This window comes from Lactuca virosa, chromosome 1 (assembly GCF_052849685.1).
Source record: "Lactuca virosa cultivar CGN04683 chromosome 1, Lactuca_virosa_CGN04683_v6, whole genome shotgun sequence".
In the NCBI taxonomy this organism is placed as follows: domain Eukaryota; kingdom Viridiplantae; phylum Streptophyta; class Magnoliopsida; order Asterales; family Asteraceae; genus Lactuca; species Lactuca virosa.
In genome coordinates, this window is record NC_136426.1 from 49951208 (window position 1) to 49976644 (window position 25437).

Below are 25437 nucleotides of genomic sequence, written 5' to 3' on the forward strand. Positions count from 1 at the left end.
ACCTTTCTATTGGGCTTTAGTGATTGGGCTAATAATGGGCCATCCAAGAACAAGCAAATGGACTAGAATAATTTAATGGGCTTTAGGGTAAGGCCCATGTGAGGGGTTTGGGCCTAATTTGGAAAATTAGGCCATAGATGGGCCATAATTGGGCCTTTATGATTATGAGATATTGGGCCATTAGAAATGCCAAATGTTTGGACTGGACTAAATGGTTGGGCCTTAGGGTAAGACCATGTAAAGGTTTTGGCCCAATTTGGAAAATTGGGCCATATGTTGGGCTTTGATTTATGAGTTTGACTTTTAGGCCTTTGGATTGGGCCTTGAGTTTGAGTCAAGCTAAGTTGGGGGTAAAGTAGCCTTTTACCCCAATCATAGACTTATGGGTATATGTTGGAACCTAATTACTGATTGGGTGTTATTTTGATGATTGACAGTTTGAGAACCTGTCATCCAACAACTAGAGTTTTGTCTACGGGACTTCAGCAGTGTGAGGTGAGTTACCTTCCAGTAGAAGTGGGTCTACAGCCACAATGCCGACCCACTAGTAGGAGTTGGTTGATAGATGATTGTCTTTGTGATAATTATCTAGGTTTGCTACTACCTGATATGTTTTATGTGCTAGCATGATATGATGTTATGTGATAGTGGTAGTAGGGGGAATAGTCCCCGGTTACCGGTCGATAGGGCCAAAGGGGTAGTTTAGTACCCAACTATGCTAGATAGATTATGACATATGTGATATGATATTATGTGGTAGTAGTAGGGGTGAAATAGTCCCCGATTACCGGTCGACAGGACTGAAGGGGTAGGTTGGGCACCCAAATATGCCGACAGGGGTAGGTTGGGTACCCCGATATGCCTAACAGGGGTAGGTTGAGCACCTCGGTATGCTCAGCAGGGTAGGTCGGGCACCCAGATATGCATGACATGGGGTAGTTTGGGCACCCCTGTATGCCTGACAGTATGTGATTTGTATGGTATGTGGTATGATGAGGGAACTCACTAAGCTTCGTGCTTACGGTTTTCAGTTTTGGTTTCAGGTACTTCGTTTTCAAAGGAAAGGAGCCGGCTCGATCGCAACGCATCACACTATGTTTTCCGCACATGAGATCTTTGTGATTCTACTCTGATATGGTTTTATGATAATATGTTTTGATTACTAACACTTTGGTCTTGACATGAGATAGTATTATGGTTGTTTTTATACTGTTGGTTTATGAATTGTTAAACTAAAAACGAAATTTTTGGTCTTGGATTTTGGGATGTTACATTTCATCTGCATAGTCCCAAACCCTACCATAATGTTCTTCTAACTTTCTTTCTATCATTTTCTTATCTCATGACCTTGCTCTTTGACATTTCCCCTTGGATACATTCACTGAAAACCTCCTCAAAACATCTTCTTTCATCTCATCCAATGTCATTTTGGGCTTCCTGATGGCATCTCGTAAGTAGTAGTGCTTGGCTAACCAACTAGAAGTAACTAAGATACTGAAGTTGTAATTCCTAGCACAAAGATGAGTCTTAACAATGGATTTAATTTGGAATGTCATTTTATTATACTTCCAACTAGCTGGTGCCCTAAAAGGACATTGATTTTGATCATTAGAATTGTTACCGTACCTAGCAATAACCCCAACTCTATCACTCTACTCAAAGTAAAATAATTATCCATTATGGACTGTATAGTTTGTTAATGTAAACCTTAGTTGAGCACGGGACTCATAACACCTACCCCATTCAAGCTTCATTTCGTTCCAAAGTTGGTTTGGATCATGGACCCTATACTCCACAACAACTTCTTAATCATTTACCTCTGATATGTGGCCATGCTCAGCCTCATTGACATCAGATCGATTTTGATCATCCCCCAAACCATCTATACCCCTCTTTAACATATTTTCATCACACAAAAAAGTTAAGAAAATGGCCATTACATAATTAGATGGGGCTTAAAGGTTTCTTGTGAAAATCCAAGAATCTGAAGTAAAAAACTTCATCATCTGAGTATGAGTCTTCATCGTATACCTTATCAGGTCGTTTGTCTTTGTCTTTCTTAGTACCATAAGTAGAAGCCATATGTTAAATATGCCAAAAAAATAAACTTGTTACTGATAATTATGTGAGGAAAAAACCCACTTACACTTCAACTTCATGTTACCATTTATGTACCTTGCACCTGCTGTGTGTCTTAACAATGAATTCTCGAGCTCAACGAAATGACAATAATGATTCTTCACAATCCCTTTTCAACTTCATGAAATCCTTTTTTGAGATCTGAAAAATGAACAATTATGGATAGAAATGTGATGGATGAGTGTTTTAACCAAAGATGTGAATGACCGAGAAATGTTATTGTTTGTTAAACGGCTATTAGGTTTTAATTGATAAGTCAACGTAATTATTGAGGCTTGTGAATGAAAAATTAAATATAAACTTTTTTCAATTAAGTGTGTAAAAGTTATGATTTTAATGGTATTTGCTTTATTTATCTATTTTTTTATTTTTTATATAAGATATAAATATAGATTTTATGGATTAATTTTTTTGGCGTTGATAACGAGGTTCTTTTTGGACCAAAAAGACCCGGTCACCCTATGAGATAAGGTGGAATTTATACTAAAACGAATACTCCACCGGCATCACATGACTACGATAGACTACTTGTAGCAATCGTTCAATTTGTCTCTCCTTTGACAATGCATCCAAAAGCAGGCGTATAGTCCATCGATCTGTGCTAGATTTGCAATGGATCCAAACCCTAAGAAGTTTCCAATCCTGTCTTACGTAATGGCCAAAATCCCCAGTGTCAGCCGGTCTCAGTCACCGGAGTTCGACATTGAGCAACCACCGCCGACGGTTCCTTCCACATCCGAACTGGAACCTTACTTCGAACTCACTGAACGCATGCCTCACTTAAGCGATCCTGAACTTCTTGCTTCCATGCGTGCAGCTGTCGACGATGTATCTCGGACACGATCTGTACTAAAAACCCTAGGCGAGTGTCCCGATCATGAATTTGTTGATATCGCTAGGTCGCGGCTGGCGGAGATCGAAGAAAGCTTGGCGAATCAACTTGAAGAGGTAACTCTATCCGATAAAGATGAGGTGGAGGTTGACAAGCGGAAGAAGGAGGAAGAGAGGGAGAAACAGTCGTTCAAGGCCGTTATCTCGTTGTATGAGATGCATCAATCGTATGAGAAGATGTTGAGTGAGGCGGAAAAGAGGCTTGAGAAGCTTTATGAGGAAGCTAAGAAGGGAGGAAAATCGGTCGCGGTTGATGACCAAGGGTGTTCTAGTGAATTTCCAACCGTCGAGGACGATGTTAAGGATGAAGTTGTTGCCATTCTGAATGATGCGTTAGCAAATGATCTTAAAAGGATCGATCTATCGGAGAGGCGGTTGCCGTTTCTTCCTGAAGCCTTTGGGAAGCTTCGTATGTTGGTTTCTCTTAAGATATCCTCGAATCAACTTCAGGTTAGTCTAATAATTTCATCACCGTATGATATTAATATCATTTTATTGATTTATCTGACGATCTTGATTTTCGGCATTCTTTGCATTATTGCCTAATCTGTATTATTGGTGGACTTAAATAATTGTGAAGATGAGATGTCAATTATCTTGCTATTAGCTTGCATATACAACTATACAAGTTATACCTTGCACGATCAATCATAGGTGAATCTGTTAGATAGACGAGAATCAGCCTATATTATAATTGAAGATCCAGCTTAACCATTTGATGTGATGAGTAATTTTTCAGTTACCGAACCAGGCTTTAGATATACCATTAATCTGTTCTAGTTCATTGCTTCATATTCAAACTGGAATTTGCTTCTCGGTTGTGGATTGATCTATGCAAAGTTGAATTGCTTTTGGGATTAGAAAGACTATTCATCTAGGAATATTAACTTGGAAATGCTAGTCTTGAATACTTCGGCCAGTAGCAATCAAAGTGAGTTAATGGCACATGACTTGTTATCAGTTATCACACCATGAAAGAAAATAATAAGATTGTTGTTAGACATTAGATATATACCTCTTCATTAACTGAGAGAGGAACTCTTGTATTGATGTTCACGACTTTCAACCCAATCTATCATCACATAAAATACAAATGAAACTCCAAAGTTCATAGCTTGTTTTCGTCAGTGATCGGATCATTGAAATTTGAAAGCACATAATGCACCCATTTTACCATTGTTCTATCTTCACCAACACCATCATGACACTACATCTTTAAACATCAATATTCAATTATTTTTTGGTGGTGAAGTTGGATCCATATACTCCATTCTTTCTCTAACAAGGGTCCTACCTTCCAATAATTATCACTTTACCACAAGCGACTCATCATTAGGTGCTCCATTGACTACAGTATCCTTCATTAGAATTTTAGAACCACAGAAGTTGGATTTTTCAGTGGGCGTTTAGGCTTTACCGCTTTACCTTAAGGGTATAATAGGAAAAGAAAAACTAGAAATATATTGTGTTTAGTGGTTGATTGAGGTTATTTAACTTAACTGTACACTTTCCAGACTGACCACCCTTTGTGTACTTGAACAGGCCATTCCTGATTCAATTGCTGGACTTGAGAATCTTGAGGAGCTTAACGCTTCTTCCAATCTTTTGGAATCATTACCAGATTCCATTGGCTTATTGCTGAAATTGAAGACTTTAGACGTCTCTAGCAACAAGCTCACGTCCTTGCCTGATAGCATCTGTCACTGCAGGTACATGTATTTAGATACATCACTGAGTTTCCTCTTCTCTCTCACCTATCTTAGTAAACTATTGTATAATTAAATAAGGCTAAATGGAAGGAACAACATCGTGCTTCCATTTTTAGTTGTCTATTATAGCATCCTACTTTCATTTCTTTTTATTACAACACTTTGAAGTTTTCTCTTATTAAGGTATTGTTCTATGAAAACTCTATTCAGTTATAGCATTAAACTTTCAAAACTTTCTCTTATTAGAACTATTAGAACAATATACATTGAAAAAAATCATTCAATTCTAGCAGTGCAATTAAGAAATAGCAATGTACTTTCATTTTTTTATAGCATACTACTTCTGTTTCTTGCTATTACAAAACTTTGAACTTTTTTTTTTCTTATTAAGGCATTGTCCTGTGAAAATTCTATCCAATTATATAGCATTTTACTATGACTTTTTCTTATTAGAACAGTTTACTTTGAAAAACCTACCCAATATGGATTACAGTGCTATTATTAGGTAGATATTTTCAAAGCACAATGCTGTATAGGAATAAATGAAAGTAGGATGCTATAATAAACAAGTCGATGCAAGTACAATGCTATGTCTTGCATTTATCCCAAATTAATACTAATACTAATACACTTGTTTTAGGTCACTGGTAGAACTTTGAAATGTTTTCTTACAAATGAATTGTCCTATGCTAATTTGGGATAAATGCAAGACATGCAAATTTGAGATAAATGGACAATGCTATTTCTTGCATTTACCTCAAATAAATGATAATATGCTTGTTTTATGTCACTGGTTGAACTTTTGAACTTTTTTATTTTCAAGGCATTGTCCATCTGTCTCATGCAAATTCTATCCAATTACAATGTTGTACTTTTAATTTTTTTCTTATTAGGACAATATACTTTGAAAAACCTACCCAATCACAGTAGTGAAAAAGCTTTGTATTCTGATGACATTGCTTTAATTGGGTATATTTTTCAAAGTACATTGTTGTTACAGGAAAAAAAGAAAAGTAGGATGCAAACAAATCAACAAAAGTACATTGCTATTTCTTTACATTCACCCTCTCTCATTTTAGGTCACTGGTAGAACTGGATGTCAGCTTCAATAAGCTAACATATCTACCCACCAACATCGGGTACGAACTTGAGAATCTAAAGCGACTTTCAGTCCCTTTAAACAAGCTGCGGTCACTTCCTACATCAATTGGCGAAATGACATCTCTTCAATTCCTAGATGCCCATTTCAATGAACTCAGAAACCTGCCACCATCAATCGGGAGGCTTTCAAACCTTGAGATTCTGAATCTCAGTGGTAACTTCAGTGACCTCACATCACTCCCCTACACAATCGGCGATCTAACAAGCCTCAAAGAACTCGATGTCAGTAACAACCAGATCCATGAACTGCCTGCCACATTTGGTCGCCTTGAGAATCTTATAAAACTTAATGTGGATGAAAACCCGTTGGTGATTCCTCCTAAGGAAATAGTGAATGAAGGGATTGAAGCTGTGAAGGAGTTTATGGCTAAGAGGTTGCTTGAGATTTTACTAGAAGAAGAGGAGAAAAGTAAGTACCCCGAGAATGATCAAACACAGGGTGGTGGTGGTTGGTTGAGTCGTAGCACCTTGTGGCTGACCAATGCTGTTGGTGGATATTTGGGAGGTGGTGGGAATACAAACACAAAAATAAACGACGAGCCTTACCTCAATCAGCAACTATGAGTCTATGACCATGTTACTGGCCGTATGTCAGTCAATCTAGTGGGATACTGTGTACCTAATATGGGTTTGTTGAGAGAATAACTTTTTTTCTGTGGAAACAAAGCATACACAATGTGGCTTGTTCTTTTGATAAGCACATTACATTACTTTAAAATTTTGATGGTTTTGGAGCACAATTGTGTTTCTTCCCTTTGTGTTGTACTAGATTTGGGATGGGTGTGTAACATGCTAAACTTCATTCCATTTTACAAAAGGATATTTCTACCTTGGGTTGTGATTTACTATATGAGTTGGGATTATACGTTGTAGAAAAAATTGTAGTACTTTTTGTTTTTTTTTTGGTTAGAGTTGATTTTAAAGTTGGAATTAAGTTTGTTGTTTTTTTGGTTGATCTTGAATTTTTATTATTTTTATTTTACAAATGATAGTGGTTAGATACGTTTAAAGTTATCTTCAAACTTGGGAAATGATTTGCACACATTTTTTTCTTTGTACACAACACTTTAGGTTTTTTTATGATTAAAACATAAATTGTTGTATATAGAAAAAAAAATATATTGTGGAGAGAATCAGCTCCTTTCAAACTTAGCATAAAGTTTTCTATAGTATATTATAAAATAATTTGTTTAAATCCTTATATCGTTCATGTGTTTTCGGAATAACAATTGTTTTAGTGAAAACACTATTTTCTTTTATAATTAGATTTTAGACATGTATTTTGAACGATACGATTTTATTCAACTGACAAGTACTAGAAAACAAAAAAGGACTCAAAATAATTAAAGGATTTGACAAACTACTTTTAACTACATAAAAAAGTTGTTTCCAATATATGTAATTAATAAGGTAAGGTCTATTTGTAAATCATAAAAGGGCCATAATTTAGAAAAAAAAAATGGTATATGAAATTTATAAAAGAGCTATTTACTAAAATGATTATATTTATTGTAAGTTTTTATAATTAGCACCTTATGTTTACTTAAGAACTTAATGTATTTGTATTCTCTTTTGTATATTTACGAAGTAATTAAGCCTCATAGCAAGATGTTTTTTCGCAATTTTTACACGTGTTGTAGCATGCATGCGTGGTTGATCCTGTAATCTCCAGGAAATATTTTATGTTGATATTTGGTGACGTACTAATAGGTTGATTTGTCACACCTACCTATATCCTAACGTTATAAATAAGTGGCGTGACCTTACGATCATGTGCGCATACACATCATTTTTTGCACTATAATCCTCCGTTATCCTTAGTTCCTTTGATCATGTTCATCATTTGAACAAGTTGAAATAAAAATAAAATATTGAAAAGTTACTCCTCATTGTTGATTATATTTCCACATCATATTTGTCATTTAAATAGTTTTGTGGTCCTACAAGTGGTATCAAAATAGGAATCACATATCCTTATGAGATTTTTGATCTGTTTGCGATCCTTGTTTTCCAAGTTTCATTCAGATTTTGATTTCTCTAAAGTATTTATTGATTGTTCGTTTCCTATTCAATTATGGAAAATTTCAATCAACAAGTCATTCATCTCAACTACTCTAACAACTGGGTAGGACGCATTGAAGACTATACCTATGCCATTGATGAAGACGTTTGGAGATCTGTGAAGAATGGTCCTTACATGGGTGAAATTGCATCTCATATTGGTAAAGATGAAGAAGAAGATAATGAATATGAGAAAGCACTAACCTCTGTTAACAAGAAGAAGATTGAAAATGATTGAAAAGCTAAGAGAGAACTTCGGTATGGTATTCCTCCAAACATTAACTCTAAATGGGAAGTTGTGTTTCTGCTCATGAAATGTGGAACAAGCTTAAAAATATTTATAGAGGAAATGAGAAACGTAAGAAATCTCGCATGATGAAAATCTCGAAAGTGCTAATGAACGTTTCAATCTAATGGTAACAAATTTGGAATCTCATCAAGTGATAAAAAGTCAACAAGAGATTAACATAAATTTTATTTCATGTATTCGAAAGGAATGGAAACTCACAGCTTATTAATTAAAAGTCATGAAATAATTGATTCCTATACTCGTTCGGATCTGTTTGATATCTTGAAAACTCACGAAGAATATCTCATTGATGATGAGAAACTGAAAACCTTTGGTGGTCCACTCGCACTTTTAGCAAAAGAAGAATGTGCGAAACAAACTGTCTCTGATGAAGAAGTTTTAACTGAAGTTTCTGATAATGATGAACAAGTTCTCTATGTAAACAACTCAAAAGTGAATTTTTTTTACAAGAAACTATAATCAAACTTTCGCTCACAATTGTGAATGGTGAAAATTCTGGTACAAAAGAATGGAAACCAAACTCTTTTGACAAAGCAAAATCTCAATCAATTAAAATTGAAAGACAAAATTACAAGAATGGTCCCTGTGGTTAGGTGGAAATTGCCACTTTGGGCCAAAAAAGTTTGGGCTAGCACTCATGGTCCAAAGGTTTACATTTTGTTGCCACTTTCGTCCAAAACCTTAACTGTCGTCACTTTTCCCCCATTACCATCCATTTGACTTGTCAAAGGGAGGGTATTTTTGTAACGCCCCGATTCTCAGGTATTAATATTATGGCTTTAATTTTCAAGTTTCAAGGTCTACTCGACGAGTTGGATGCCCTGACTCGTCGAGTAGCAGCGGGTTTCGGGCCACGTGTTTAAGTGACCAACTCGCCGAGTCGGAAGAGTGACTCGACGAGTTGGAGCTGGAGGGTGAAACCCTAATTTCCGGGGTTTTGCACCCTATTTAAAGGATCCTTTGCCCCTTAGCCTCCCCTTACAACCCCTGTGAGTCCAGAAATCCTAAATCTCCATTTTCTCTCCATACTTGTGTGTTTAAGCTTGAAAGGTGGATCTTGGTGAGGAAAGGCTTGAAGATCAAGAATCTTTGAGCAAGGAAAAGTTGGGGATCTGAAGTCTACCTCAGTTTATCACCATTTGAAGGTATCAAGTCATCACCTTGAGCTTCTTCTAGCTAGATCCCTTTTATATTTGAGTTTTGGGACCATTTTGGGCATTTGGTGTTACATTTCGAGTGATGAACCAAGATCTGAAGTTGCAACTTCAGATCTAGGCTCATATTGGCTCTTATCATCATAAAGTATCAGTCTTTAGCATGTTGGTGAAGCCCTTTTTCCTAGAACCTCTTCTTTAGCTTGATTTGAGTCATTAGAGCCTTGCATGCACGTAAAGTTTGCAACTTTACGTTATGAGCATGCCTTGGGAAGTTGGATCTGCAGTGTGGAGCCTTAGCATGGCTTAAAAAGCATCTGTATGGATGAAGGACCGAAGGGACTCGGCGAGTGGCATGGTCGACTCGGCGAGTCCGATGAAGATTGTTGTAGACTCGGCGAGTCAGTAGAGTGACCCGACGAGTCTGATGAAGATTGCCTTGGGCTCGGCGTGTCAGATGAGTGACTCGGCGAGTTGGCAAGTTATGCAAGGAACTCGGCGAGTAGCTGAGGGCACTCGACGAGTTGAGGTCAACATGGACTGTTGACCTTGGCAGTTGACTTTGACTTTGACCAAGGGTTGACCAGTTGACTTCTGAGGATATTTTGGTAAATTGGATATTTATAGCAAAGGACATTGGTGAATATAGGTGTTGGAGTTGGGGTTACATTTGGAGGAGTTTGACACTATCTTCCGAGCTACTTGCGAGGTGAGTTATCCTCACTATACTCAAGGGTCAAAGACACCAAGGCCGACCCTTTGGATTGTTATCTGTTTATGTTATGCTAGTATGATCTATTAGATCGGTATCCTAGAGGGTAGGATAATATTATATGATATGTGGTATGACCTGTTAGACAGGTATCCTAGAGGGTAGGATAATATTATATGATATGTGGTATGATCTGTTAGATCGGCATCCTGGTAGATAGGATTGTGTCATGTGCTATGTGGTATGATCCGTTAGATCAAGTATTGTCTATAGACTGTTATGTGATTATCTATTATATGTGCACATGTTCGTTTAGCGGTTGAGGTTTATCTGCTTTGTGCTGAGGCCAATAGACCTGGGCATTCCAACCTGTAGGTTGTGGGCCGTGAGTATTCCATCCCGAGGATGATTGGACTCGTAGTATGTGGGCATTCCAACCTGTTGGTTGTGGGCCTGGGGTATTCCATCCCGAGGATGATTGGACCCATTGTATGTTGGCATTCCAACAGGATGGTTGAGGGCCTGGGGTATTCCAACCCGATGTTTCAGGTATTTTGGGGGAACTCACTAAGCTTTCAGGCTTACAGTTTTAGTTTATTGTTTCAGGTACATCAGGGGATCGCGGCAAGGCGAAGGCGTGATCGTACAGTGTCACACCCCCAGCCATTGGCGGAAAGACCGGGTGGTGTAACGTCATTCTTCGTATCACAGTTATATAACATACATTGAACAGTACTAAAGAAAATACATACCTTTATTGATAATTGAAAGTTACATAACTGTTTTTCTAGAACCTATTACATAATATCCGACTATGGCATACTTCTTAATGAACAGCAAGGTAATAGTAAAACTTTTTCTGTTCGAATACATACCAACTTTTCAAGTTCCTGAAAACACATGCATTTTAAAATACGTCAACATAAAGTTGGTGAGTCCACAGGTTTTGACTCCATAAAATAATACATTTTCCACGTTCAAAAGTATAGTTTTGAAAGTATCATTTTGACTCTCCAGCATTTAGTATGTATATTAGGTATAATAGTTTACTTATCAATTAAGTGATATACCTAAACATTCCTTGAGCCTAAGGTATAAGTAGGGGGAAACTTATACTTAACATTAATACTTGTATACGACAAAGTATAATGTTTCTAACAATTTGCTACCATGAGCCTGTAACCGTTGCTATGACATAATACGTCTGATAAAATACACTTATGATTTACCATGAGAAACAACACACTCATGATTTACCATGAGAAACAACACCGTACGCTTCATCGACACCGGAACAATAACAAGTAAAAGGATAGTTCATCACTCGCTTTTGGTTGACTGTAGCTAATAGTCATAAGTGGGGTGGTCAACCCGTATACTAATTATACACGACTTCCTCGCTCACACGGGATTAACGGTTACAATTCAGAGGATTTCCGCTAAGATCCCCAATCTTAGTTGATGAATACAATTACTCATGTAGACTTCGACGACTTCCTATAGCTCTAACAACAAAAGCATTTTCATGTCTAAAACCCTAAGTTACTAGACCATGCTTTTAAACATTACTCCTAACTTCATAATATTTAGGCAGTATAACAGATATAACTTGAAGTAAAACTAGGATTTATCTTGACATAAAACCAATAACAACAACAACATATAACATACCAAGTTTTATCTTGTCATAAAACTAACAATAACAACATACAACATACCAAGTTTTATCTTGACATAAAACCAATAATAGCAACATACTTTATAAATTAACATATAGAACTTCCGAATATAACTTCGGAACTATATCGCACACAACATATATATAGAATCCTAAGTATAACTCAAGATCTACATTAGTATAATAACATGCTGACAAGTTGATAATAGTTGTATATATTCAAAATATTATATTTAGAACAACTATACCCCAGTTATTATAACTATATACTATCATATATACATAATAGTAATGTATATACAATATTTAGCATGCGTTTTCCCCAAAATATTAGAAAGTGGGGCCGTGAAACTCACCCTAGTAGCGTGATTTTATGTAATCTAAGCAGAAACGGTCAGCGTACGAGGTCGTCGGGGCTCGGGATGCAAGAGGGCTTCAGCAAATGAGAGAAAGGAAAGAAGTTCAGGTGTAGGAATAGCTGAAGTCGGACCTGCTATTTATAGGAAGGATTTTGGACCTTCACGTCGTGAGCCATATAGTCTCACGTCGTGAGTTTGGATCTTATCCCCGTAGACTTGACATTTGCATCCCTAGCTTCGGAAGGTGGCCATGTGACTCCTCACGTCGTGAGATATCCTTGCTCATGTCGTGAGTTTGGATCTTATCCCCTCGTAGCCTCGTCACACACCTTTTAGATTCCGAGATATGGCCAAATAACTCCTCACGTCGTGAGTTTCTGTGCTCACGTCGTGAGCTCAGTCAGATTAGGGTTTCTGACAGCTGAATCTTAGGAAGGTCGTAACTTTCACATACGAACTCCGTTTTTGACGTTCTTTATATACATGTGTAGGTATTTACAAGTACTACAACTCTGTTTTAGACTCCAATAGCTAGTTCTAATTCTATTTTAAATTACTCTTATTATAGAGATTTATAGTGTTCGGTTTATCATAACTTCTTCATGCGAAGTCAGATTCAGACGTTCTTTATATTTTTGGAATCGTATGGACGTATACTTTGAGTTGTATCATAAAGAAAGTTCATATTTGTATTAGAATTTATCATGAACCACATAGCACTCTTATCACATTACTAGTTTAACAAAATCACATTACATGATTGGCATAATCACATGTGATTGTTTATTGACCTATTTTGACTAGTGTTACATTCTCCTCCCGTTAGAATAATTTCGTCCCGAAATTTATCTTATGGATGGGGTTTTGTCAAACAGTTGGGGGTATTTTTCTTTCATCTGATCTTCACGTTCCCAAGTAAATTCAGGTCCTCATAAAAAGTTCCATCGAACTTTCACTATGGGAATACGACTTTGCTTTAATCGTTTGACTTCTCGATCCATGATCTCAACAGGTTCTTCTATAAAGTTGAGTTTCGTATTGACTTGTATCTCTTCGAGAGGTATAACAAGAATGTCATCGGATAGACAGCTTTTGAGGTTTGATACGTGAAAAACATCGTGCACATTACTTAGTTCTTGAGGCAACTTGAGTTGGTATGCGACATAACCAATTCTTGCTAGAATTTCAAAAGGTCCTATATACCGTGGGTTTAGTTTGCCTCGTTTCCCGAATCGAATTACGCCTTTCCAAGGAGAGACCTTCAACATTACTTTATCTCCAACTTGTAATTCTAAAGGCTTACGTCTTACGTCAGCATAACTCTTTTGACGATCATGTGCAGCCATTAATCGATCCTTAATTTGCACGATCTTTTCAGTTGTCTCGTGGATTATTTCTGGTCCAGTACGTAGGGTATCACCCGTACGTTCTCTGGCCATCTGCGTATCTCCAACTTCTGCCCAACATATTGGGGAACGACATTTTCGCCCATAAAGAGCCTCAAACGGTGCAACCTTGATGCTGGTGTGATGACTATTGTTGTAGGAAAACTCAATTAACGGTAAATGAGTATCCCACGCATTTCCAAAGTCTATTACACAGGCTCGAAGCATATCTTCTAAAGTCTGAATGGTCCTCTCACTCTGACCATCAGTCTGTGGATGGTAAGCTGTACTCATATCTAGACGTGTTCCTAAGGATTTTTGTAGAGATTGCCAAAATCGTGAAGTGAATCTACTATCTCGGTCAGAAATAATAGAATTTGGAACTCCATGCAATCTGACAATTTCCTTAAGATAAACTCTAGTCAGCTTCTCCATCTTATTGTTCTCCTTAATTGGTAAGAAATGGGCGGACTTAGTCAATCTATCGACTATTACCCAAATAGTGTCGAACCCACTATGAGTTTTAGGTAACTTAGTGATGAAGTCCATTGATATCTGCTCCCATTTCCATTCAGGTATTTCCGATTGTTGAAGTAAACCTGAAGGCTTTTGATGTTCTGCTTTTACTCTAGAACAAGTCAAGCATTTGCTCACATAAGTAGCAATTTCAGCCTTCATGTTTGGCCACCAATAATGTACTTTTAAATCTAAGTACATTTTGTCAGAACCTGGATGCACGAAATATCTGGACTTGTGGGCTTCTTCTAAGACCAAGTCCCTGACTCCACCGAACTTAGGCGTCCAAATTCGGTTCATAAAGTGTTGCGTTGGTCATCTTTTTGTATAAGTTGCTTTTCCATTCCTCTCAAAGCTTCGTTCTTGATGTTTTCTTCTTTTAGAGCCTCAAGTTGAGCTTCTCTAATTTGTGCGGTAAGGTTAGAATGGATAGTTATAGTTAATGCTCGTACCCGTCAGGGTTTAATATATTCTTTCCGGCTCAAGGCATCTGCTACCACGTTTGCCTTTCCGGGATGATAACGAATCTCACATTCGTAATCATTCAACAATTCGAACCATCTTCGTTGTCTCATATTAAGATCTTTTTGGTTGAAGATGTGCTGGAGACTCTTGTGGTCGGTAAAAATAGTACACTTAGTACCGTATAAGTAATGTCTCCAAATTTTTAGTGCAAAAACTACAGCTCCCAATTCAAGATCATGGGTAGTGTAATTATTCTCATGCACCTTAAGTTGTCGTGACGCATAGGCAATAACTTTTCCTCTTTGCATCAACACACATCCCAATCCTTGATTTGATGCGTCGCAGTATACGACGAAATCTTCTGTCCCATCTGGAAGGGATAAGATTGGTGCACTACAGAACATTTGATTCAGTTTCTGAAAAGCAGCTTCTTGTTTGTCTTCCCAGTTGAACTTCGTATCCTTCTGGGTTAGTGTTGTAAGTGGCTTGGCTATTTTGGAGAAATTCTATATGAATCTACGGTAATAGCCAGCAAGTCCTAGGAATTGACGCACTTCTGTTGGCGTCTTTGGTGCTTCCCAATTCCTGATTGCTTCAACTTTGGATGGGTCAACATGAATTCCTTCGTTGCTAACTACATGATCTAAAAATTGTACTTCTCTAATCCAAAACTCACATTTGGAGAATTTGGCGTACAACTTTTCTTTTCTTAGTAGTTCCAAGATTATTTGCAGGAGTTGACCATGTTCTTCCTTGGTTCGTGAATATATCAATATATCATCGATAAATACGATCACGAATTTATCCAAGTATGTCACACCCCCAAACCTGAACGGCGGAAACGTTCGGGGGCGGAGGACGTCATGTCAAGTATCATAACAAATGAATAGTAAAGAAAGTACACACCACCATAATATAAATATATTTGAAAAGTTTACATGATTGTATGTGTTACATGTTTACAAAAGAAATCAAATACACTATGGTGATCCAAAATATGTTACTAACGCCAGCGCGTTAGTCTTCAAAAGTAGTTGCTACCTGGTTTAGCGGTTTCCTGAGAATACAAGTTATTTCAAGAAAAAATGTCAACAATAAAGTTGGTGAGTTCATAAGTAGAGTTTTGAGAAATGAATGCCATTCGAAAGTTCGTGTATGTTTTCCAGAAAATCCCTTATTTTCTATTAAATGTATGAAATGAGTATGAAAGATTCGTTGTATAAACTGTATGTATTTGAAACAGGAAAATCCCTTATTTTCCTAAAAGTGAAATGTAGTCTCAAATGACCAAAGACCGTAAGTTGTAAGCAACTATGATATGCTTAAAAGAATGATGTATAGTCTTATTATAAAACAAAACTATAAGAAGATCGTATTTGTAAATGAAAAGTGACTGTAATAGTCACTTTCCCCGTGAAAACATAATACCATAATAATTGTCTATCCAGTGTGTTTTTATAACCGTACTATCATAATTTGCATGTAGCGACGTTCTTCAGGCGTCGAAATGAGATGACACTTGTCACCCCGGGGACTGTAGCTAGCAGTCAGGGCGTGGGATCATTAGTCCCGTATAGATCTATACACACTTGTCACGTTCTCCGGACGGGAGATTCTGGTTCTAAACAGGACTTCTAGCAATACCTTAATAGGTATAATGAAGATGAATGTCTCACAGATTCTCAATTAAGTCCCGTATTAAAATGAATAATGTTGTTTCTGAAATGATTATCCTTTTTCACAATGTTAACAAAGGCATAATAAAAGGTGGATGTTCTTGTATGTATAAAAATGGTATACTGAAAATTAGTTACCCTTAATATGATGCAAACGTATAAATAAGCTTATAGTATTTATAATCATGTTTTATTCCGAGAGGGTAAAGTAAGGTAAGATGTTTTGCATGTTAACAGATCCATATGATAGTTATTAAAAACAATCTGAAATGTATAACGAAAGATAGATGTTTTCACACAAGATTAACCGTGTGTTTACTTGTATTCTCCCCCGTAACGTGTTAAAAGCATTTAAAAAGTATTTAAAAGCGTAGAAATGGGGGTATGAACTCACCTGGTTGAAGAGGCGGGTTGAAGAAAATAAGGCAATAATCGAGCAGAACTTCGACAGGAGAAAGCAGATTTCTCGGGATTCTCGGGAATCTCGAGAGCGTAAAACTTCCTTCAGGGCTTGGATATGAAGACCGGGGCTTTGGGATGGCTTCGAGGGTTTAAACGCAGAGCTTTGGCACGAGAAAGAAGAGAATTGAGCAATGAAACCCGGAACCCTTTGAGCTCTATTTATAGCCCAATTTTTGGGTCCCACGTCGTGGCAAAAGGGTTGCCCACGTCGTGGAGTCGATCCTATCCCCTTCCATGGACGAGACGTCTGCTGCCAAGCCTGAAAACCCATCAGTCATGGACCCACGTCGTGACCATCTGTGCCATGTCGTGGCCAGCCTGACAGCCTCGGATTTTGTGTCTCGAACTTGTAAAATCCGTAACTTCCGTGTACTAGCTCCGTTTTCGACGTTCTATATATGCACGCGTAGGTGAGAATATGATCTACAACTCTCGTTTAGATTTCGTCGACTAATTTTGACTTTATTTTTAATTAATTATTTTTAACAGGCCGGGACACGAAAACTCCGTCATAAATCCATAACTTCTTCATCCGACGTCCGTTTTCGTCAGACTTTTTACCGTTGCGCTACTTTTGTTGAGATCTTAGATTCTCATTTAGGTTGTTTCGGCCAAAAGTCGCTCGATCTCGATTTCGAGTTTTTTTTTGCTGTCTACTGCTATGTCCGAAACTTCGAAAAATCATAACTTCCTCATATGAAGTCAGATTTGGGCGTTCTTTTTATGTATGTTTACGGTTTTGGGATATCTACGACTTTCATTTAGACACCTAAGGTTGAAAAGTATTTTATTGAAATTTCTCGTTTTGTGCTTAACAGTGTTTTACCGGTATTGTCGCGCATCTTCGATCGGTCATAACTTCTTCGTTATAACTCGGATTTTAGTGTTCTTTATATTCTTGGAAACCTAGTTACGATATCTACCACATAGTATACTCAAACTGAGCTTTTTGAACATTTCATTTTTGACGCTATTTTATTATTTCACAAAGAGATTACCAAAAATCGACTTTTAGTCATTACAATGGTCTGAAATAACGGGTTGTTACAAAGTATGGTTTGCAAACACGATTCATGAGATCCATAAACACTGCTGGGGCAATTGTCAATCCAAAAGACATAACTAAGAACTCATAATGACCATAACGAGTTCTAAATGCTGTTTTTGGAATGTCGTCTTCTTGTACTCTAAGTTGATGGTATCCTGATGTAAGATCTATCTTTGAGTAGTAGCTGGATCCTTGCAGTTGATCGAATAGATCATCAATTCTTGGAAGCAGATAACGATTCTTGATCGTTAGCTTGTTTAGCTCCCGATAATCAATACACATTCGAAAGGATCCGTCCTTCTTCTTGACAAACAAGATTGGTGCTCCCCAAGGTGAAAAAATTAGTCGGATAAAGCCTTTGTCAAGAAGTTCTTGTAGTTGGCTAGAAAATTCTTGCATTTCGGATGGAGCCAACCGATAAGGAGATTTCGCTACTGGTGCTGCTCCTGGAATTAAGTCGATTCGAAACTCGACTTGTCGGACGGGAGGTATTCCAGGTAGATCTTCAGGAAACACGTCAGGGAAATCACATACTTGAGCTATGTCCTTGATTTCTCTTGTCTTTCTCTTCTTATCTACAATGTGGGCTAAGAATGCGCTACATTTCTTATGTAGATATTTCTGGGTCTTAGTACAAGAGATGACTTTGAGGTTCTTCCCAGATTTATCACCATAGATAATCATGGCTTCGCCGTTTGGTAAGGGTAGTCGTATGGCTTTCTCATGACATAGAATTTCGGCATGGTGTGAAGATAACCAATCCATGCCAATTATGACATCAAAACCACCGATAGACATTGGCATGAGGTTGACGTAAAAAAGGTAGTTATTAAGAGTTAACAGACAATTTTCTAGGATTTCATGTGTTTTCTCAGTTTGACCGTTAGCGATTTCTACTTCATAGATTTTTTTTAATTTGCTAGACTTATGACTTAACAATTTTCTAAACGTCGGAGTTATAAAACTTCTATCTGCTCCAGAGTCGAAGAGTATAGTAGCATATAAATTATCTATGAGAAACGTACCAGATACGACCGAAGGGTCCTGGATAGCCTCTCTGCTTCCGATCACAAACGCCCTGCCATGCCCTATGCCTCCTTGACTCCTTAACTTTGGACGTTCTTTCTTGATGTGTCCAACCTCCACACACTCATAGCACTTTCTTCCTTCACCACGACCTGTTCCAGTATTTGTTTGCTGATTGACTGTTGCAGGTGTTGTGCTCTTGCAGTAACTAGCAGTATGCCCCTTTTTCTTGCACTTCGTGCAGACAAAACAGTCACCTGGATGATGACGGTTGCACTGATTGCACCATGAAGACTTTGGCTGCGTAGGTACTGTTGTCGTGGCTGCATAATTGGTTGCCACTTCTTGTCTTTTCTCGGATGATTGTTTGGGATTCTCCTATTAAACTTACGCTTGTTTGTTCCAGATTTGGGAGACTCAGCCTTTGAGACCACTTCTGTTCCTTGGATCTTTGTGAGGGTTAGCTGATGAGCTATTCTCTTGGTGCTGTCATAGGTCGTAGGCTTTGATGCGATCACCATGCCTTTGATTTGCGATGCTAAACCCCAGATATATCGCTCAATTTTCTTATATTCAGGGGTTACAAGTGCTGGACACATTACGACAAGATCATTAAATCTAGCGGTATAAGCTTTTATCTCCGAACCCTTCATGGTTAGGGTCCACAATTCTTGTTCCAACTTATGTATATCCTCCCTAGGACAATTCTCCTCCACTAGAATCATTTTAGCTCCTCCCATTTCATGGAATTTGCAGTATCAATTCCCATGGTATTCACATGGCTGTTCCACCATGTGAGTGCTGCATCAGCGAAAGTACATGCTGCAAATCGTACTTTAAAATCATCTGGACAGAAGCTTATTTAAAAGACGAACTCTGTCTTTTCTATCCACCTCGTCAAATTAACTACCCCTTCATTTCCATGAAAGATTTTTGGCCTGCAATTCATAAAATCTTTGTAGGTACACGTTCTAGCGGTCCCTACATGACCTTCATTTCTAACTCCATCTCTTGTGACATTAGATAGAGCCGCAACAATTCTTTGAGCTATGATTTCTTCCAGTTGTGTTGTACTTATTGGGGGGTTTGGTTCTGGTGGTTGTTGTTGTGGTGCTGATCGTCGGTTAGGGTTTAGCCGAGCACTACTCCTCCTAGGCATTTTGTTTTAGTTCCTATTATAAATAATAAGAATTTTATAAGTTTTGTTAATCATTTAACACACGAGTACTAAATACTTCAATTATTCTTCAAAGTGTAAAACATAATGGATAACACAATGATTACTGTAATATATGCTTCATATTATTACCAGCGGTTACATCAGTTTATTTAGGTTTATAAGAGAAAAGTTTCTATAAACATTGCAAAATTTGCAAGGTTTTCTACATCCTTGCTATAAACTTTACTCTTCTTGCCTTAACTAGTCTGATTTCCGTATTTACACAACCACTAGTTTTAACTTATCTACCAGAAACCTAAGTGATGACCTAGCACGTCAGTGACATTAACCACTTGCTCCTCAAGTGCTTGAGTTCTCTGCTCAAGACTTCCCGTGCGTTCTTCATTTCTTGAGGTTTGATTGTAGAGCTCTAACTCTGCAATCCTTGCATCGTGAGTAATCATGTCGTTATAAGCGAAATTTATACGATGATGGACATCCATCACCGATTCCTGATCTCGCGTCCTTTGTCCTTTTAGCCTTCGTACTCTTCCGGAGAGATGAGTAGCCCTTCCTTCGACAATTTCCATCTTATCTTCAATTTTCACACTTTTCTCAAACAATTGAGATAAAGTGTTAACTTCAGAAGAATGTGGGAGATGTGGTCGAGATGATTGACCAGTCTCATACATCTTAGCATCTCTTTCTTCCGCCACCCACCTATCAACGGTTTGTGCGATCTGTGCAGGTTCATCTTGAACTCTATGACTTCCTGAAGATGTCGCCTTCTGATTCTTCTTAATCTTTTGCCATATCGGTATGGATTTATGTGCCGTGCGTTTCATTTTTGCTCCTCCTGGAACTTTACGGTAAAGAGTGTTCAGTGGTGGTAAAGATGATGACACCAATTCTGTCTTCTCCATTGATTCGCTTTCTTCCATTGGTTCACTCTCTTCCCATTCGTTGGAGGGTAAGGGTGCTCCATCGTCAGAAGGTATTGGATGAAAGGTGGTTGGATTTATAGGGTAGTAAGGATCGCCTACCATCATGGGGAATGAAAGTTCCTCTTCTTCATCCGTATCCTCGATGATTATCCATTCTCGTGAATGTGCCATGTCGAATTCCTATATATTTTGGATCACCAAGAGTTTTAGTCTATCAAATATTACTCCCAAATTAAATAGTTCATATGGTCTGATCATAATAAAATGTAGTTGCGCACCTACACCTAGTTGTGATAGGATATATGCACATATAAACTTTAGTTGGAATATTTGATCTAAATCCTTGAGATCAAAAACATTCCGGGTATTAAGGTGTATTCTCATCGCGGGTCTGAGTCTTTATATATGACTCTATATTCTTATTTATTGTATTCCAACCTGTTGGTTGTGGGCCTGGGGTATTCCATCCCGAGGATGATTGGACCCATAGTATGTTGGCATTCCAACCGGATGGTTGAGGGCCTGGGGTATTCCAACCCGATGTTTCAGGTATTTTGGGGGAACTCACTAAGCTTTCGGGCTTACAGTTTCAGTTTATTGTTTCAGGTACATCAGGGGATCGCGGCAAGGCGAAGGCGTGATCGTACAGTGTCACACCCCCAGCCATCGGTGGAAACACCGGGTGGTGTAACGTCATTCTTCGTATCACAGTTATATAACATACATTGAACAGTACTAAAGAAAATACATACCTTTATTGATAATTGAAAGTTACATAACTGTTTTTCTAGAACCTATTACATAATATCCGACTATGGCATACTTCTTAATGAACAGAAAGGTAATAGTAAAACTTCTTCTGTTCGAGTACATACCAACTTTTCAAGTTCCTGAAAACACATGCATTTTAAAATACGTCAACATAAAGTTGGTGAGTCCACAGGTTTTGACTCCATAAAATAATACATTTTCCACGTTCAAAAGTATAGTTTTGAAAGTATCATTTTGACTCTCCAACATTTAGTATGTATATTAGGTATAATAGTTTACTTATCAATTAAGTGTTATACCTAAACATTCCTTGAGCCTAAGGTATAAGTAGGGGGAAACTTATACTTAACATTAATACTTGTATACGACAAAGTATAATGTTTCTAACAATTTGCTACCATGAGCCTGTAACCGCTGTTTCAATTAACCGCTGTAACAATTTGCTACCATGAGCCTGTATACGACAAAGTATAATGTTTCAATTAACCGCTGCTATGACATAATACCTCTGATAAAACACACTCATGATTTACCATGAGAAACAACACACTCATGATTTACCATAAGAAACAAAACCGTACGTTTCATCGACGCCGGAACAATAACAAGTAAAAGGATAGTTCATCATTCGCTTTTGGTTGACTGTAGCTAATAGTCACAAGTGGGGTGGTCAACCCGTATACTAATTATACACGACTTCCTCGCTCACACGGGATTAACGGTTACAGTTCAGAGGATTTCCGCTAAGATCCCCAATCTTAGTTGATGAATACAATTACTGATGTAGACTTCGACGACTTCCTATAGCTCTAACAACAAAAGCATTTTCATGTCTAAAACCCTAAGTTACTAGACCATGCTTTTAAACATTACTCCTAACTTCATAATATTTAGGCAGTATAACAGCTATAACTTGAAGTAAAACTAGGATTTATCTTGACATAAAACCAATAACAACAACAACATATAACATACCAAGTTTTATCTTGTCATAAAACTAACAATAACAACATACAACATACCAAGTTTTATCTTGACATAAAACCAATAATAGCAACATACTTTATAAATTAACATATAGAACTTCCGAATATAACTTCGGAACTATATCGCACACAACATATATATAGAATCCTAAGTATAACTCAAGATCTACATTAGTATAATAACATGCTGACAAGTTGATAATAGTTGTATATATTCAAAATATTATATTTAGAACAACTATACCCCGATTATTATAACTATATACTATCATATATACATAATAGTAATGTATATACAATATTTAGCATGCGTTTACCCCCAAAATATTAGAAAGTGGGGCCGTGAAACTCACCCTAGTAGCGTGATTTTATGTAATCTAAGCAGAAACGGTCAGCGTACGAGGTCGTCGGGGCTCGGGATGCAAGAGGGCTTCAGCAAATGAGAGAAAGGAAAGAAGTTCAGGTGTAGGAATAGCTGAAGTCGGACCTGCTATTTATAGGAAGGATTTTGGACCCTCACGTTGTGAGCCATATAGTCTCACGTCGTGAGTTTGGATCTTATCCCCGTAGACTTGACATTTGCATCCCTAGCTTCGGAAGGTGGCCATGTGACTCCTCACGTCGTGAGATATCCTTGCTCACGTCGTGAGTTTGGATCTTATCCCCTCGTAGCCTTGTCACACACCTTCTAGATTCCGAGATGTGGCCAAATAACTCCTCACGTCGTGAGTTTCTGTGTTCACGTCGTGAGCTCAGTCAGATTAGGGTTTCTGACAGCTGAATCTTAGGAAGGTCGTAACTTTCACATACGAACTCCGTTTTTGACGTTCTTTATATACATGTGTAGGTATTTACAAGTACTACAACTATGTTTTAGACTCCAATAGCTAATTCTAATTCTATTTTAAATTACTCTTATTATAGAGATTTATAGTGTTCGGTTTATCATAACTTCTTCATGCGAAGTCAGATTCAGACGTTCTTTATATTTTTGGAATCGTATGGACGTATACTTTGAGTTGTATCATAAAGAAAGTTCATATTTGTATTAGAATTTATCATGAACCACATAGCACTCTTATCACATTACTAGTTTAACAAAATCACATTACATGATTGACATAATCAAATGTGATTGTTTATTGACCTATTTTGATTAGTGTTACATACAACTCCTCACGTTTTATGACTTTGTTTCTGGGATACTCTGATGTGATACATTTTGAAAACATGTTTTGCAATGGTCAATGGTTTTGGAAATGTTTTAAAAGTTTTAAATTGGCTTGAATTTTATGGGTGTTACAATTTTCATCATTCCATGTTTTACTCCCTTTATTTAATTAATAAAACCCTCTTACGTATTTACCGCCATACGGATAAAAGCGTCGATCATACTCACATTTATAGTCCTAATTAGACAGTTAGTCGATTCCACTTCGATTTTCATTAATTGAGGATCAAGAACCCTAATCCTATTTCCAGGTTGTGAGTTTCGATCAGGCAAGTTGATCAGTTAATGCAAATACCAATGTGGAATGTAAGGTTGTATGAGAAACCATTCAACGCAAGGATGGTTTATGGTATATATTTTTTATTTTGCTCACTAAGTTGCATTTTTTATGTGAAATCCTCTCATCCGAAACTTCTTTTTTGTTCTTGTTTTGAAGATGGACACCCTACTCTGTTTACCATCAAGCTACATTATGGGGGTGAGTTCACAAAGTTTCCAGATGTGAACTACATTGATGGAACTGTGACATACGTTGACATGGTGGATATAGAAGAGTTTTATGTTCATGAAATGGATGCCATCATGAAAGGGTTAGGATACTCAAGTTCCTCCAGTTATCTATTATCATTTTCGGTTGCCCAAGGGAGACATGCATTTTGGACTACGTGCCCTAGGAAACGATGATGGTGTTCGTAATATTGCCCAATATGTGAAGGAGCATAAAGTCATAATGGTGTACACTAAACACAGTATGAGAAAATTGCTTACTTACTTTATGGCGCCTAAACCTGTTAAAAAGGTTATTATTGAGCAATTACATGAAATTGAGGAACATGAAACCACCACAATTGATAACCAAGCTAGTGATAGGCCACATAGACACACATCCCCTGTTTTACATAATGATCTGGTAACTTCACCAAAACAAGATGGAATTATAGGCAGTGAAGGTGCTTTGTCATTATCCCCTGAGTATAATAGGAAAAGGAGTTGGACCAAGGACAAAGCTTTGTCATCATGCAGTAAGAAATTAGCCATGGATGATGTTGGTGAAGTTAATGTAGGTGGGGATAAGGATCATGCACCTAATGATTTTGATGAGGCAGCTAATGAATTTGATCTTGGGTTGTACCAACATATTTTACAGCCTAATTCTGAATTTGATAAGGGAGTCAATGTAGAGAAGGAAGGGGAGGAGGTAGTTAATGAAGTTAGTGATAATATAGATATGAGGGATTATGATATGGATGCTAGAGTTGAAGATGATGTAGATATGGGGGGTTATGAGATGGATGCTGGAATTGAAGATGAAGTTACTCGTAATGTAGATATGATGGAGGAGACTAATGAGAGTAAAAAAGAAAGTGATGAAAGAAGTGACGGGGAGGAGGATAGTGATGACAGTGACTATTGGGTAGATGAGGAGAACATAATTCCTGATGTAGAGGTATATATGAAGGATTTTTACATGAGTGTTGGTCTGGAAGATGAAGTTATGGAAAAGAGAGTAACAAATCCCATGTATAATGACAGTGATGAAGATCGTAAAGACCCTAAAGATTTGGATGTAATTGATAATGACCAATGAGATTCA

The 25437-nt window shown here is 37.5% G+C and overlaps 1 protein-coding gene across 1 annotated transcript; it reads left to right on the forward strand.

Annotated features, from left to right (window-relative positions):
• The first annotated feature begins 2597 nt into the window (after positions 1–2597).
• LOC145126408 (plant intracellular Ras-group-related LRR protein 9-like) lies at positions 2598–6640 on the forward strand. The gene is made up of 3 exons (XM_079061797.1): positions 2598–3480; positions 4573–4739; positions 5819–6640. Exons 1-3 carry the CDS (start codon positions 2752–2754, stop codon positions 6462–6464), a joined length of 1542 nt encoding a protein of 513 aa, XP_078917923.1. The 5' UTR covers positions 2598–2751; the 3' UTR covers positions 6465–6640.
• Positions 6641–25437: the final 18797 nt, after the last annotated feature.

Excerpts from the sequence above, each read along its gene's own strand:
- LOC145126408 (XM_079061797.1), top strand. The coding sequence starts at position 2,752 with ATGGATCCAAACCCTAAGAAGTTTCCAATCCTGTCTTACGTAATGGCC. Across the intron at positions 3,481-4,572 it reads TATCCTCGAATCAACTTCAG|GCCATTCCTGATTCAATTGC; the intron begins GTTAGTCTAATA and ends GTACTTGAACAG. Across the intron at positions 4,740-5,818 it reads GATAGCATCTGTCACTGCAG|GTCACTGGTAGAACTGGATG; the intron begins GTACATGTATTT and ends CTCTCATTTTAG.